Source organism: Falco cherrug, chromosome 3, assembly GCF_023634085.1.
Source record: "Falco cherrug isolate bFalChe1 chromosome 3, bFalChe1.pri, whole genome shotgun sequence".
In the NCBI taxonomy this organism is placed as follows: Eukaryota; Metazoa; Chordata; class Aves; order Falconiformes; family Falconidae; genus Falco; species Falco cherrug.
The window spans coordinates 72,104,899-72,121,457 of NC_073699.1; the positions used below are offsets into that span (position 1 = coordinate 72,104,899).

General features: G+C 40.4%; 1 protein-coding gene across 3 annotated transcripts in view; it reads left to right on the forward strand.

The window, feature by feature from the left end:
• Nucleotides 1–16,559, forward strand: part of AHRR (aryl hydrocarbon receptor repressor) — an 89,597-nt gene that overhangs the window by 14,826 nt on the left and 58,212 nt on the right. For all 3 annotated transcript variants that reach the window (XM_055705944.1, XM_055705947.1, XM_055705946.1), the window contains exons 2-3: nt 4,270–4,341; nt 10,855–11,036. In XM_055705944.1, the coding sequence (XP_055561919.1) occupies nt 4,280–4,341; nt 10,855–11,036 (244 nt within the window). In that variant the 5' untranslated portion in view covers nt 4,270–4,279. The remainder of the gene's footprint in view (nt 1–4,269; nt 4,342–10,854; nt 11,037–16,559) is intronic.

Here is a 16,559-nt window from a genome sequence, read left to right on the forward strand (position 1 = left end):
AATCAGAAGTGGACAGAGAGACAAACCCTATATTAACAATGCTAATCAACCCACTGCCTTCATTCCTCTACACCTGTACATTCATTCTCAAACTCATTTTATCTGCATGCCATTATTGGCATTAGCGGTAGCAGCAGAAGCACCTCTTGGCTGCACGCAGATCTGGGGTGCTGGTGTGCAGTTGCTGAGGCAGTGCTTCATACCATGTTGCTGTGGTAACCCCTTGTCCTAATTCTGTAGAAAGTTCCTGTAGAAAGCCTGAAGAGTGCACGGTTTATTCTTACTTGATGCAAGTGCATGATTCTCTTTCTTTTCAGAGAATAGAAATAAATCTGTTCAACGCTCTTAAATTTTACAGAGTTCTGATGTACAGCCATCTCTATCTAATAAGCACTGTACACATTTTTTAGACTTTTGTTCATAATGTTCTAAAAAGCATACTATCTTTTCTCTTTAGCGCTGCAACTTGTGAATTTTCCTTTGGGCCTTTATCTTTCTCAACCAGCATTTTACACGTCATAAATTCTAGCTCGTATTGTTTTCTGTTTATTTCCTGGTTTTCAGTTGTTTGAATACTGAGGCCTTTTTATTTATTTCTATTTGCTGTCACATATTCATCAATTGAACCAGAATGAGTTTTAAAACAAAGTGGTCCTTCTGGGAAATTGAATGAACTCTTAACTTCCAGTTTTCTGTTGAATTATGCTGTCCAAGTCTTTTTCCTCCTTGTAATTTTGCTCATGAAGACAAGAGAAGGGAAGTCTAGCATGTGACACAGTTCTGAAACATGAACTATGAGTCATGGATTCATATTATGGATGGGAAGGACTCAGAACACAAGTATTACAGTATTGTATTGGGTTTGTGTGGTGAAGTTTTGGGGGTGGGGTAGGGGCTGCAGGGGTGGCTTCTCTGAGAAGCTTCTAGAAGCTTCCCCCATGCCCAAGGGAGCCAATGTCAGCCAGCTCCAAGGCAGATGTACTGCTGGCCAAGGCTGAGCCCCATTGGTGAGGTGGTAGTGCCTCTGGGGTAACGTATTTAACAAGGGTGGGTGGGTGGGTGGGAAATTGCTGCAGCAACTGCAACTCAAGAGAGGAGTGAGAGTATGTGAGAAACAACTCTGCAGACACCCAGGTCAGTGCAGAAGGGGGAGGAGATGCTCCAGGCACAGGAGCAGAGATTCCCCTGCAGCCCCAGGTGAAGACCCTGGTGAGGCAGGCTGTCCCCCCGCAGCCCGTGGGGGTTAGTGGTGGAGCAGATATCACTGCAGCCCATGGAGGACCCCACATGGGAGCAGGGGGATGCCCAAGGGAGGCTGCGACCCCTGGGAAGCCTGTGCTGGAGCAGGCTCCTGGTAGGAGCTGTGGACCCACAGGAGACCTGTGGTGGAGTACTCTGTTCCTGAAGGGCTGCACCCCGTGGGAGGGACCCGTGCTGGAGCAGGGGAAGAGTGTGAGGAGGGGTCAGTGCGTGATGGACTGACTGCAGCCCCCATTCCCTGTCCCTCTGTGCCACAGCAGGGGAGGAGGTAGAGAATTCACAGGTAAAGTTAAGCCTGGGAAGAAGGGAGGAGTGGGGGGAAGGTGTCTTTAAGATTTGGTTTTGTTTCTCATTATCCTATTCTGATTTGATGGGTAATAATTTAGACTTTCCCAAGTCCGGTCTGTTCTTCCTGTGATGGCAGCTGCTGAGTGATCTCCTGCCCCCATCTCGACCCACAAGCCTTTCATTATATTTTCTCTACCGTGTCCAGTCAAAGAGGGGGGAATGGTAGAGCAGCTTGGTGGGCACCTCGCATCCAGCCAGAATCAACCCGCCATAAATATAAAGAAAATACCTTTTAATGTAAGGTCTCACAAGAAACTTCAGCAATTCTTTTATCATCTTCACACCACTTCAGCTTCCCCCTGCAGCAGAAAACCCACCCAGGGTAGATGAAATCTTAAAAACTCTCGGACTGTTGCAAAAAAATGAGCTTGTAGACTAGACTAACCTGACAAGGTCTTTGAAGGTGGCAAGAAGGCTTTAAGTGAAGGCTGTGGGATACACAAACTTTCTTAACCTGGAGTGGTAGTTATTGCACTGTGTCATATCCCTCATAGACTTTAGCCAGACAGTTCACCCATCTGATGTCATATGAAATCATCCTAGTAATAGTGAAAAAAATGGTTTTGTTTATTTCTGGAAGAACTTTATACCTGATGCTGCACCAATGGAGAATGACTGGTGTTTCCACTATCAGCTACAATTGAGAGAAGGCGACTACTGACCTATTTGTCTGCTCTCTGTACTATGCATCATTTTTAAAAGAATTCTCAAGGAAGGAACCATTAATGGCTGTGGTTAGTTGTGTAATGGAGTAAAAATGGAGATGATTTTGACAAAGTAACCTGATAGCTTTCTATTGATACGATAACTGATTTTCCAGATGAGGGAAATACAGTGGACCTAATCTATCTCAGTTTAGTGAAGGCTGCTGTGCTGCTGAGGACTAGTAAAGAATTAAAAGGGTTAGGGGAAGGAACTGGGTCAACAGCATGTGCTGAAAGAAAAATGACTGATCAGGGAGGAAACTGCATGCAGAGTTCCTCAACTATCAGTTTGGAGACAATCATATTTTTACTAAGAAATTTCATGCAAAACCAGAAGCATACTGATAAATTTAGATGCTTGTGCCATCAATAGAGAAGAAGATACAATTCTCACGTAACAAAAATGAACTGGAGATTAACTGTATGAATGAGATGGTTAGGCACTTTGGCACTAAAAAGTTAATTTCCTCCATAAACTGTGCATTGGAAGTTATACATGAAAACAGAGAACTGTGTATTAGGTGACCACAGGATGACTGTGAATTGTGAATTTGGTAATAGTTATGAAAAAGGAAAATTCAGTCAAACAAGAATCAAGTGAAATAATTCCCATAAAGAATTAGTCTTTTCAATAAATATGTATATATATCTGCATGTATGAAATACTTTTAGATTTTACTTGGTATGCTGTGCATTACTATGTTTATCCATGCTTTAGACAGATTGACTGACGTGAGAAAATAAAGGTTCTTAAGGTGAGAGGAAGAATAGAGTTTGTAACATGAGAAGGGAATAAAAGAGTTTGGGTTGTCCTAGAATAGAAAAATGAAGGCTGACCGAAGATATGACAGCTATTTAAAAATATGCCAATGAGTAAACACAATGGAGGAGGAAGAGCTATTTAAACTAAAAGACAATGTTGGCAGAAGAACAAATGAGCATAAAATGACCATGAACAATTTTAAGCTGGAAAGTAAAAGGTTTCTAGTTATCAGAAATCTGTCTTTCAATGAAAAGCAAAGCTCCTCTAAAGTTTTTAAATCAAGTTCACCAAGTTTATGATTTGTATTAGATGATGTATGTGTCTTTAGTAGCATGGGATTTGATTCAGTGACATAGAAGTTTCCCTTAATTTTATGATCTTGCACAAAGCAGCGAATACTCTTAAGATAGAGTAACCTCTTGGGCAGGGTGCACCCACCACTCAACAGCACACAGCAGGACTAAAATACTCTTTTAGACAGAAAAGCAAGAGACTTCAATATTCAGCTACTCTCCAGAAAATTTAAACAGGCCGAATGCAAAGACTTGTTTCAGAGCTTGCAATGTCTCTAAGGCTAACTTGCTTAAATAGAGCAATAATAAGGTGAAATTTTGTCTGAAAATTGTCACCTGCATTAGGTCCTAGTGCTAGCCACAATACTGTGTGAGTTGCCAGCAGTTATACCCTTCAGCCTTTGAAAATTGGGATTTGAGGACCTGGAAAAATGCAGATTTAAATAATTGCATCCTACTTATCACAGTGTCAGTAATGGAAGACAATATTCCTGTGTATTAAAGCTGTGAAATCCTCCCTGCAGAAGATGATGGGTAGTATTATTCATTCTTATTTGCTTAGCTGAATTTAAAAGTGAATATACAAGGAAAAAAGTATTTTGGATTCCAGCTAACAGGATGTATTTTATACCCATTTTTATACCGTGTATTGTATAGTAGGCTTAATTTGAAAAAATGAAAATTGAATATAAACATCAATATACTAATAATATTAAGGTAGGAAATTAGAGTAAGCTTTCAGCTTCTATATTAACTAATGCCACCGTGCTTTTTAGTGTTGTTGAATGTGACGCTCCAAGAACGTTTTCTTCAGTTGAACTTTCTTGGTGCTGTCATCTTGAGCAGCTGTATGACACACAGAACCCTCTAAACTAAGAAACCTATTCCTTTTGTTTTTCAGCATCAAAACAATGATTCCTCCAGGGGAATGCCTATATGCTGGGAGGAAAAGGAGGAAACCCATTCAGAAACAGTTAAGTATCATATTCATTAGGAGGCGTCTCCCTCTGAATGTGCTACAAATGAGGTACAAGAAAGACTCCCTTCCTTCCGTGGACCACTGACACAGGAGAGACCTAATCTCTTTCTCTGCAGTGAGAAACCCCTGGCTGCGGGGCTCACTCTTCAAGACCAGCTGTAGGAAGGATGCTGAGCATGGGTCAACCCATCCTTAACCATCTCTAGGTGTCCCAGGAGGAGCCCACTGGTGGCTGTGGTGTGTAGCATGGTGTACTGCAGGGTGTGCCGCTGTGAGAAGCGGAGGACAGCGCTTTTTCTCAGGCAGAAGATCGTGGTGGACTAAATGTCAGCTGGGCAACAGGCCAGAGGGGTGGCTGCCACCTCTGTGCCTCTGTTCCCTGCCACCTGGTCAAGGAGCCTTTTGAGAAGCTGTGTGTTGAGTGGCACCAGTGCGCTGGCATGGTGCTCCCCTCTTCCCTGTTCCTTGGCTTAGCCTTGCTTGGGGCATCGCAAAGTCCAACATGTGCGAGCCTGGAAAGTGGGTCAGTTCAGCCAACTGAAAAGCAGGCTGGTGACTCACTTTCTGCAGAAAGAACGCATCATTTTCAAACCACTATTTACTATGGGATCACTTTCATTAGGAGAAAAGTGGGAGAAAGGAATTGTATGTGTGAAGGCAAAGCAGAAAATGAAAAAGAGCAATGGGAATTTGTTACTACAAGATCCTTGAAATGGAAGGGAGATGTTGAAATGGGAGGGGGAAAAGGTTGCTATCACTCAAATATAAAATGTTTTCCAGATGCTATAAACCACGCTGTGAAATGAAGCTTTTGAATATAATCATCCCACATATTCTGTGTTACACTTGATTATATGGTTATGAAACACATTTTTACTGTGTTAAAATTATGAACTAGCACTGGTGGCCTTCACAGACAATTTAAGGATGAGAAGGTAACTAAAATAGATTTCCCTATTTTCAGTTGTTCAGAACTTCTAAAAATAACCCACTTGGCTTAAAATTGTATATATTGGTCTAAAGTCAAAAGGGAGTTTCTCTGAGTGAAATCTGTTGATTTTGTTTGGACTTTGGAGAATATTTGCACATGAACCACTTGTTCCCACTTAAAATATTTCTTTTAGTGTGAAATACATCATAGGTGATGATTTCAATAGACAAAAATAATGACATAAGAAAATTGTTCTTCCTGCAAAACCTCAAGTGTTAAATCCAAAACGTATGTAACATTTCTGCATTACTGTGCAGGTAAGGGATGTGAGCGTTTAACTTTAAAACTGCATGAGGTATGGAACCGCTCCAGTACATGAAATTACCTCTGTGCAGAACTGTTTATGGCTTGTAACTTTTTTGAGAAAGAAGCGAGAGTTGCAGTTACTTTGAGGAACATATGTGCTAGCTAGAACTCTCAAACATGACTTCTACATAAATGCAATGGTTAAGAAAACTACTTGCTAACAAAGGATGGAACTGTCCCTGTTAGCCCTTCTGGAGTTCTGCCTTCAAATCAGTTCAGAACCAAATTCTCCCTTACTTTGACCTTGGGAGGCACTGCAGCTAATCCTACCTTGAAATTAGCTTTGCTGTGAGATTGCAGTACAGGTTCCTGTGCATAAGCTTATCCAGCCAGGACATAGACAATTTTGATCAAGAAACCTTGTTTTGGTTAAAGGGAATCATTTGGATTATTAGAACACTGAGCTCCCCCACTGAAGACAGCCTCTATTTTCTGTGGTTAGTTACTTACTGCTTGCTGAGGATGATTTCTCAGTTCTTAGCAACACTGGTCTCTTCCTCAAACCTTATCTGTTTGTGGGCTTGGTCTCTGGTAAGCCTTTCCTGTGCTCATTCCCTCACTCGGGGACTTCCTAACTCTCATCTAAAGAGGCTCCAAATGTCCAAGACAGACGGGCTGACAGAGCTCCTTTCATGGTCTATCCTTCAGTCCTACAGAACTTACATTTCAGGACTCTGAGGTATCCTTGCTATTATGTTGCCTCAAATCATTTATCTTGAATTTAGAAGGGTAGACAAAGCCTATTAACTAAACAGTATATTTAACTGTGATTTTGATCTGTCGTACCATTTTTGTTACAGCTTTTTTTCTTGTTTGATAGCACAGTGCATTTTCCTCCACAGCCTTGCTCTACTTTTTCTCCTGTCATTCTGATAATAAATCATGGTAGATGCCCCCCACCTGTTCTGGGTGGGCTATTTATTCAGTTGAGAAAACCTAATTTTTCACCCGAAAAATGTTGATGGGAATTCTTTGGCCAGTTCTAGTGAGGATTCCTCTCTTCTTAACTTTAATAGCCTCTAGATTTTAACTTTCTTTTGACACAGGAAAAAGTCAGCTCAGGTGCCAGCCTGAGCAGGATACTTGAATTTTTGTAGGAATTCATGAATTAGTCCTTTTGAAGGTCAGGATTTAAAGGAGAGAGTTGCACCTTTGCCCTCTGCAGAGGGCAACTGGGATGTTCACATCTACCCATACTCCGTACATGCCAGGAAGCCAGCTCTCTGCCTTTCTGTCAGATTTTTGTCATCAGGCTGTCAAGCCAGGTGGTGAACCTGCAGCTGGCTTTTAATCCAGGATATCGCAGAATAATATTGCTCGTTATGTTCATGGTTTTCCAGACACAGAAATTCTATTCTGAGGTAGTTCTACAGAACAGTGATGAAAATCTATGGAAAAGCTCCATGGAAGAATGCAGATATCCACAAGACCATGGAAGAATATGTAGAAAACTTGTTTTACTGTGAGGAGCTAATATGTTTCGGTAGTCTTCTCTATGCAGAACTAGGAGAGTCTATCTTCATTAGGTTGCCGTTCTTCAAACAATACATTGGGTTCAAGTTCTACTTTTATACATGCATGTAAATAAATCCCTCAAGCTGTTCTCCTTTTGCCCCAGAAAGCTTCCAAACAAGTCCCATTAGATGTGGTCTACACCAAAGAATTTTAGCTTTTATGGACTCAATTCAAACACCTGGAGCTTGGACAGATGGAAAAATTTCCATCAGATATGCTTTTCAGCCAGAGAACCTGAGTTTTGACTAAAGGAAATGTTTTCTACCAAGTGTTTGTTTCCTGTGGAAATCTAACATTTTACTGGCAATTCAAGCATCTGAAAGCTAAAGAGGTCTTGTTTTTAACCTCAAACTAATATCACTGTGCTAAAATGAATACTTATACTAGAAACGCTGAGGCAATGCTTCAATAGAATTACCGTTTGAGAGCTTCAGCCACTTCTTTGTCTGAAACCCTGGCATCTTATAAAACTCTCTCCCTCCACAAAACATTTCTTGTAATGTTTTACAGCTCTTTACAGGCAAGCTACAGCTGCCCTAGCTCTGAGTGTGTCTGTAACTGCTTCAAACTGCCCACTTCAGCCAGAACTGTACCAGTGCCAGGGTAAACAGAGACCTCAGGAGGTGCAGCTCTCTCCTGATTCCTAGTTCTCACTTCAAGGCCCTCTGTGGCACAGCCCTTTCTCCTGCTTGGTATCACACTATCCCACCTCTCATCTGCTCTGCTGGTGTGATGTCTTCTTGACTGTTAGTTCTGTTTTCACCTTTCCTTGCGGCGAAGACCCAGAAGAGGTAGAAGGAGGCAAAGGCCCCCTTTCTCTCAAACAGCTTTCTCTTGTTCAGTCCTTTTGGTTTGTGGGAGATGGTGAACATCTGCACATATACAGCGGGCACTGGAGCTCAGCTCTGCCAGGGTACCTGTGCAATTCCCAAGCACAGCTCGGTGGCTATGGGTGCTGGTCAGTAAGGTCATCATCATCATTTTGCTGTTATGTTGCATTTATCCTATCTGTTGCATCTCATGGTCTCTTTCTTCTCTTCTTACTGAAAGCTTGCCATCATAATAAATGATTAGATTTTTCTCAGGTTAGGTCATCTGCTGGTTGAACACTTCAGCATACTTTAAAAACTTACTCAGAGTGAACTTTTTGTTAACAGGGTAGGGCTCCCACAGAGGGTAGTGAACAGCCGGCGGAGCAGTAGCTGCAGGAAATTCCTCTGCAAGCTCACCAAACTGGTTTACACTAGTGGTGGTCTGTGTGTCATGGGCACACTGAATCATTACCGTGCAAATGGCTCAATGCCTTACGTTCTACCGAAACAGAAAATATTCTCTGCACTAGCTCCCACACTCAGTTCCTGCTGAATGGGGACTGGTGGTAAGCATCTTGTACAAGTGCAAATACTTGTTACTGCTGAGCAGAATTTGGACTGTTTAATGATGCAAAGAAGGAAATGCCAACTTCATTAATTGCTACTTTTCTGTAGTAAGTGTTGTATGAAAAGCAGGGTAAAAGGTATAATAGAGTGAGTGCTGCGTCTGTGTTCCGACCTAGTTTACACAGATTGAGAATCCAGAGTTTAACACAAACACAACAAGCACCATCCACTTTCAGCTCAAAATAAGGGCTAAAATCGCCATTTGCCTCACAACAGCCCATGGAAGATTTTCCTTGCCTGCCCTTTTCTGTTTATGGATAGCTAAGCTAGCCTTTCCATGGAACTTGCATTGTTTTAAATTGCATCCACTTGGCACCTAATTACCATTTACATCAAACCCCTGTTTGTTTGGATTCACTCCCTTACTGAATCATTTCCTTGAATTTTCAGGAAGACTCTGTTCTGAACTTTCTCTTGTAGTCTTTTTACACCGTTCCCTGCAATCTCCAGAAAATTGTTCCTTGTGCTCAGTACAAATGCAGTCCCCATAACTGCCTCAAACCATTCCGTTCTGGTACACAACAGTCACTATTTTGTGTAGTAAATAGGCTTGAGCAATTTCTATTTCTCTTCCATGTTGGTATTGACAGTTTTTTACCCCTTGAACTCATCAGTCTAACTTTCCTCATGGGAATTATTTTTTTTTCTGTCACGAATTGCTTCCTTGCTTCAGCTGGTTTGTCAGATGTAAAGAGCAATTAGTAAAAGCTTATGTTCTATAGCTTCTGCTCAACTACAGACTATGTTCCCATAAAATTACTCCTCTCCACAGGTCACATACCCTTTTGCTGCCGCAGTGAGGATGGCTGAGCTTCACAGTTTTCTTCAAGGAATTAGTGCCCAATATGTACGCCCTTTTTTGAAAAACAGTTAACTCTGGAAAAGTGAAGAGTATTCCTTCTTCGTTGATTACGTTATTTGTTCCATATTTGTTCTCTCTAATAGGGGAAAGTTATTTATTGATCCAAATCAACAAAACCTCCCCCATGTCTTCGAAAGCAACTCATTGTGTTATTGAAGGGCCATGTATTGGTAATTCTGAGTGAAAAAGCAGATATTATGTTTTTTCACTGATACCTGCCTCAAACGTTTTTTCATTCATTCTGTCCATAATTTTGTCCTGTTAAAATGAAGTGAGGCTCTCAAAAGTAGCAATGAATTTTTCAAACCTAATGTACAAAACATTGATCTTTTTAAAACTAATTCCTAAAGCACAGGATTTTTTTTTAATAACACTTACAATGATAAATTAATATTGCACTTTTAGGAAGGGGACATGTAAATGTTGTAATTTAACCCTTTAACCACCTTGTGAAATACTAATGCTCAAAAATTAAAATTATGACTGAAAAATACAGTAAATATGTGGAGCCTGGAAATGTAGTAGTAAAGTGCTACCAATACTTATTTTTACCCAGATTCTTCACTGGAGCACTAGCTAAGCTACATAAGTTTATGATCCTTGCCTTAATGAGGGAAAAGTGGAAACTGTTAGCACGCCCATATTTCCCTTGCCTACCATTTCCCATTCTTGAGTATTTTTCCATCTTTTCGTCCTTGATTTGTCTCAATGTCTCTTATTCTGGAGAAGGTGCCTCAGGAGGAATGTTTTGGGAGGAATATCAATGTTCTTAAGACAGAAACCAAATTATCCTTGTTATTACTAGTGTAGGCAGGAAAATATTAGAATGTTCACAGGACTTCTGAACTTGAGGAAAGAACATCTCTTCACCCTGGTTCCCATACTTTTTAAAATCATATAGAAAGACAGGATCTTTTCTTAATTATCTCCTAACCCACAGGTTAACTGAGTCTTTGAATGGAGGGAACTAAGATGCTTTGAATTAACACAGTGGGTATTGAATGGGTTCATGCATTAGTCACGGTAATTCTCCTCTGTTGTTCTGACCCTAACTTGTACAACATAGATGAGAAATTGTGTTTCCTGGTATTGACTAGAACATGAAGATAGTACCCATTTCCCTAAGGTGAGAGTGTTCTGAGTAAGAGATCTCAGTTCTTCATCTGTTTTTCACTGGGCAGATGTGAAAAGAGAGGCTGATGTCCATGTCTTTGCACTATGGGTAATACTACAGGACAATAAATCTCTTTTTGACAAGGAACAGAAACTTTAAGGGTTTTCATAGAAGCTAGGTTAAATATGACTGTTATAAAGTAATTTCACATAGCACCTCAGTCTGCAGTTGTACTGTCTGGAGGTAAAACAGGTAATTGAAAATGTGTTCTCCACCACAGAAGGCCTGCAGTTGGGAATGAAAAATCAAATCCTTCGAAGAGACACAGGGACCGTCTGAATGCGGAGCTGGACCACCTGGCCAGCCTCCTGCCTTTTCCACCTGACATCATATCGAAGTTGGACAAACTTTCCATCTTGCGCCTTAGTGTCAGCTATCTCAGAGTCAAAAGTTTCTTCCAAGGTAGGTCTCTTTATTGCTGCTTTGTACTAAACCTAAAGTGAAATTAAGAAGTCATATTGGTAGAGAAAGAAAAAAAAAAGTTCTATTAAACTTATTTTGTGCACGGGATGTTGCATGGGAAATTTTGTGCATTTCTTCCTATGCTGTTTGCGTGTTTTTCAGCAAATAATGGGATAACTCCTGCCCTTCCTCAGCAGGCTCTAGGAAACAGGGAAACATGACTGCAAAAGCCCTAAACCAGCAAAGAGGCTGGGGACAGGTGTAGTACCTGTAGATACTTTGAACTCCCTTTTTGAAGCTATCGTCGTGCATGTTCACAATGCCTGTTTAAATGTGATGTGGAAGTCAAGCAGCTACTGTATTACCTGTATTTGCTGTATGCCAAGGGGACATACAAGGGCTTGCTTGGAAGGCCAAAAAGGTCACTGTCTTTCAGGATAAGTGAGACCCAGAGTTTGAAGTGTTGACTAAGGCTGTGCTAGGCTATGCTTTGGTTTTGTAGCTGTCTGGCACACGGCACAATGAAAGCCAAATGTGCATGTTCAGATGTACATAATAAAAATTCTTCCAAATTTGCAGACAGTTTTAGTTTCTTCTGTTGCTGAAGAGTTCACAAGAGCAAAATCCAGGTTAGGGATTTAACAATTAAAATTCTCTCTGCATTTATTTAAAAAAAAGAAGAAAGCCTATTTGAAGGAGTATAATTGACCAAAACTTATAGGTGGACTGCAGAAATAAACAGAAGTATGGTTTTATGAACGTTATTTTTCCTTTACTACTCCTGCCTGTTACTGTTCCTTATTATGCACAGTGTATACAAGGGAGGCCTATATTTTTTTTGGTTTTGACTGCAGAATAGTATCTGTTGCTTGGCTTCTTGCTTAGAAAATATATCTTGGTATAAAAGAAATGCCAATTTGAGGAGGCTTTGGCAGACTGCGGGGCATTTTACAAGCTGACATCAGATTACAGATGGTGATATTACTGATAGCAGGAGCCTCCCATGTCAACTGTGGCAGCTGGCTGCCCAGCCTCCAGCATCCTGCAGTGTACAGAGTGCCTCTCTTTCCCTTTGAACACATACCTGAGTGTAAGGTCCTCTTCCTCTGAGCTCTACTTTCATTTCTCTTGGATTCACAAGCAATAAGCTGTCTTCAGCTGCCTTTACTGCTCTTCTGCCAGAGTCTCTAAGATTCATCATCCCTTTCTTTTAAAGGATGGGATGAAAGGAAAACGAGTAAAGCCAGACTTCGTTACTCTGAAATGTTCCATGTTTTGAGAGATTTTGTTTAATTTAATCCCCAAATTGCCTAATTGAACACATAGTTGGTGTTCCCATCATTCTTATTTTTAAGTGTTTACATCATGAAACTAAGGTTACAGAAAACATTGTTTATAGTAAAGGAAGGAAACTACGTGCCATTTTAAGACGAGAGCAGGCTGGAGCTTCAGAAGGGTGGAGTGGAGGAGGGTCGATCCATGGAAATAACTGGGTGAGGAATAGGTGCTAATGTTTGGGTAAGAGCAGGAGCTGCAGCCTCCTTCATGGACGTCACAATCTACTTCCTTGTAGTTGTGGAGAAATAAGGCAGAATCTGTAAAACAAAAACTTTGGTAGGAAGTCACCAAAAAAAAGCAAACAAAAATATCCATCTCAGTGTTTCAGTCTTTGTTGTGATGAAAGAGGATAGAAGAGCAGAAATGGCTTGTTTGTGGCTTTTTAAATTAAAGGATGGTACTAAGTTGGGAGCTGTTATAAACATTGTGAGGACAGAGAACAGACCAGTGGCATACAGAGTTGTTACGGTTTTTTTTAATCCAATTTTATATCTGGAAAAAATGACCTAGCAAATCCGTATGAATTCACTCAGGGAAAATTAATCCAAAGGAACTAGTGTTCAATAGAAAAGAGAAACCTGGGAAAGAGAACATAAAAACCATAATCAAAGAGGGACAGTGGTCAGAAAATTGTTCTATGCTTGTAATACGATATGTTGACATGAACAAGAAAGCCAAGGGTGGATTTTGGTCTGTTTGCCTAGAGGCAGCATGTCACTACGCAGGAAGGTTGTAATCCCTCCCTGCATGAGACCAGCATGACTCCATCTGGAATACAGCTTTCTGTTGTGGGCATCTCCTGGTCACAAGGCTGTTAGTACATATTAAGGGGTTTGGAATAAGCACGGGCAAGAAGTGGCTGTAAAGTTGGATGGACAAAAAAAAAAAGAAAGAGTAAAATTAGCTCAAATGTGTAGAATTTATATGCTTTGACTGTTTGCCTTCATAGGAGAGAAAGTTGAGAAGGGAAGGAATAGCTTAGGATATTGTGGAGTGGCAAAATGGAGGACCCAAGGAATGATGATGAGCAAGTTGAAATTTGGCTGGAATATCAAGCAAAACCATAGCTGTAATGAGTTCTCTTCAGCTGATACTCCTAAAATGGATGCAGTGGAGATTCAGGAGACTCAAATTGGTGTATCTACGATACACAGGAATGCGCATCTTTTGTTTAAAAGACTGTTCTGCGAATTTTAAGGAAATTAAGCTTAAATTCCAGGCTTTTAAAAGGTGCTTGTAAGAATGCCATTTTTTAAGAACCATGAACAGTGCTATTGGGCACATAAGTTCATAGATGACATTGCAGATTCAACCCATAATAGTTCAGCAATTCCCATGACAATTGCACACCTTCAACAGTCCCTGTGATTTCTAGACATACTCATTTACTTACCACTAGATGTCCTTTCAGTAGCTACTCTGCAATACTCAGTGTGTAGCACAAATGTTGTATTTATAAAGATCAATAACCAATTAAAGGGTGTGGAGTGACCTCACCATATTGATTTTGAGTATGAAAATAATTTTTCAGAGAATTAGGTATTAGGGATAGAGACTATTCATCAGTGATTTATTCTTTGGTGATCTTTGGTGATCGTTACAGGTTAGTACCTCGAAGCATATGGCCAATTCATCTTCGTTAAATTGTTTAAGCAAAGGCCTGGTTCTTTTCCAAATTTAGATCTGGTTGTTGAGACAGATTGTTCTAGTATTCAGTTTAAGTCAGTGTGGTGGATACCCTCCCTCATTCTTAGAAATGTTTTCCTTTGGCTTCAGAACAATTCTTCTGTCTACTTGGTTTACAGTCTTTGTATCTCTGTTATCAGTTGACAGTGGTTCTATTAATAGCCCCGGTCCCCCCAAGCCATATGCATTTAGTCATTTTCCATTTTTCCGATAGGCACTTCAAAATGGCTTGCAGCAATAATGTTCCAGTCCCACTAGGTTTCTTGTATAAGGCAGCGTGGATCTGAACCACTGCTTAGACGGAGAGGCATCCGACTGCTACAGGAAAGCTGTGCTGGCCATTTGGCCCTGATGAAAATTTGCCTTGGGTGGAGCTGCTGTGGGAGTGGAGTGGCACTTAGTGGCTGTGACCACTTGAGCTTGCTGGGCCTCTGTCTTGGCCATGTTCCACCTTGGTTAATTGTTGCCTCTCTTCCTTTACCACTCTTGACAATACATCCTTTAGTGCCTCTTCTCACTTTTTCCACTGACGGAAAAATGGTGGTCTCACTCCACTTCAAAACAGACTCTTTTGTCAATTGTTTAAATTTTTCCCTTCTAGTACAGGTATTAATTCTGTAAATAAATGTAAAAAGAATAGCACCTTGTTCTTTTAGCACCTCAGATCCTTTCTGAGAGACGGCTAACTTAAGCTTCCCATCACCTGTAAGGAAAACCAGTTATGCCAATGTAGATAGACCAATAGTTACAACTAGGGCTTAGAGCTCCTCGTTGTTCAGTCCTTAGTGACTAAACTTGTATCAGCCGGCCACTCAAACTTTCCTTCAATGTACCATCCGCTAACGTTAATCCTTTTAGCCATGAGCATTCCTAATATATGATAACATGTTGTTGAGTACAGTCTTAGGTGGCAAATGTAGAGACCTAAATATGGAGCAATTTTTTGATTATTCAAGACATGGGGGTATTTTAAGTCCTTCATTATGTAATTTGTATGAAAAGTAATATAATTCAATAGCTTGTTATTTTTCCCATCTGGACATTTTATGCATGCACAAACGTGTGTTTTGCGTTTATGCACACATGCACATATGCAGAGAAATGCAAACACACAAAAACCAGCGTCATCGCAACAAAAATCTCCCTTGCAGTATAATTTTGACTCTTTGTGTTTGTTTCAGACTTCAGTGCCTTCTCTGTATTTACTTCCAGCTTCATTTCATTTTGAAAGCTGAAAATCTGATACCTTTATGGATGACTAAATAAGGAATATAGGGAGTTATAGATTAACACTGTGAATAAATATAAAATTTACAGAAATTTTGAATATATTTAAATTGTAATCCAGGTCATTCCAAAATTAGTGACAGCCAAGTATGGGGACAAGTTGTTTGACCTGCCTTAGACTAAAGTTATATATGGATTTTAAACTGAATTACAGTAGAGTCTGAGAAATTTGTCTACAAATGTTAGTTCATCTGCTTCCACGCAGAACTTAAGACTTCAGGAAACAGGCCTGTAATGGACTTTCCTGAGTAAAGAACCAGCCATGCCTAAACTCGGGGGTCACTTGTCTAATGTTTTCCTAAATTTGCAATGTGAGTGATTCCACATCTTCCTTGGCAATTCCTAATATCCAAGCTGGAGCTCTCTGACTGCAGTTTAAGCCCTTCTTTTGGAGAAGAACAATTTATTCCCTTTTCTCGTGGCACCTCAGCTTTTACAGCCATGAAGGTATCCCATGTTTCCCTCAGTCCTTTCTTCTTTAGACAAACCAGCCCTACCCTGCTCCTTTGTTTTTCCTGCAAGGGCTATATTTTCTTTAATCGTTCCTGTTGCTCTGCTTGTCTTTTTTCAAGATTAATCTAGGGTATGTGCAATCCATCCTACCATTTTACAGCAAATGATTGATAACTTCTCTCAGCTTATGGTTTCCTAAGTAAGCTTGGACTCCCTTCCAACAAGATTCTTCAGTTTACTTATGAAAAGATTATGAGACAGTAGGAATAGCCATTTTAAAGTTATGAAGACATGTAATAGCTATTCTTTCCATCCATATGTCCACCTTGTAGAAGGTAATTAATTTAGTGTAACATGGCAACATATCCTTGACAGATCTGTTGATTTCTACTTACTACCTATAAGTGTTTACAAATAAGTTGTTTGATATTTTTTGTCCAGTATTTGTCTGGGGATTGAAGCTCAGCTTAGTGGTCCTAATATCTTTGGTTTTCTCTCCCCATGCTTTCTAAAGAAAAGCTCCATGTTTGTCCTCTTTGCATCTTTCAAAATCCCCCCTTTCCATCGTGATTTCTCGTTGATTAATAGCTAGTACAGCAGAATATGCTTCAGCTCACTCTCAGAATACACTGCAATGAGTCTCACCAGGTGCAACTAAACTTGTCCAAGCACCTGAGGTGCTAACCTTGTTGCTAGTGTTTAGTGGCAGTATCTGCCTGATCCTAGCTGACGGAAGCAAAAAGAGGCAATATACACTTA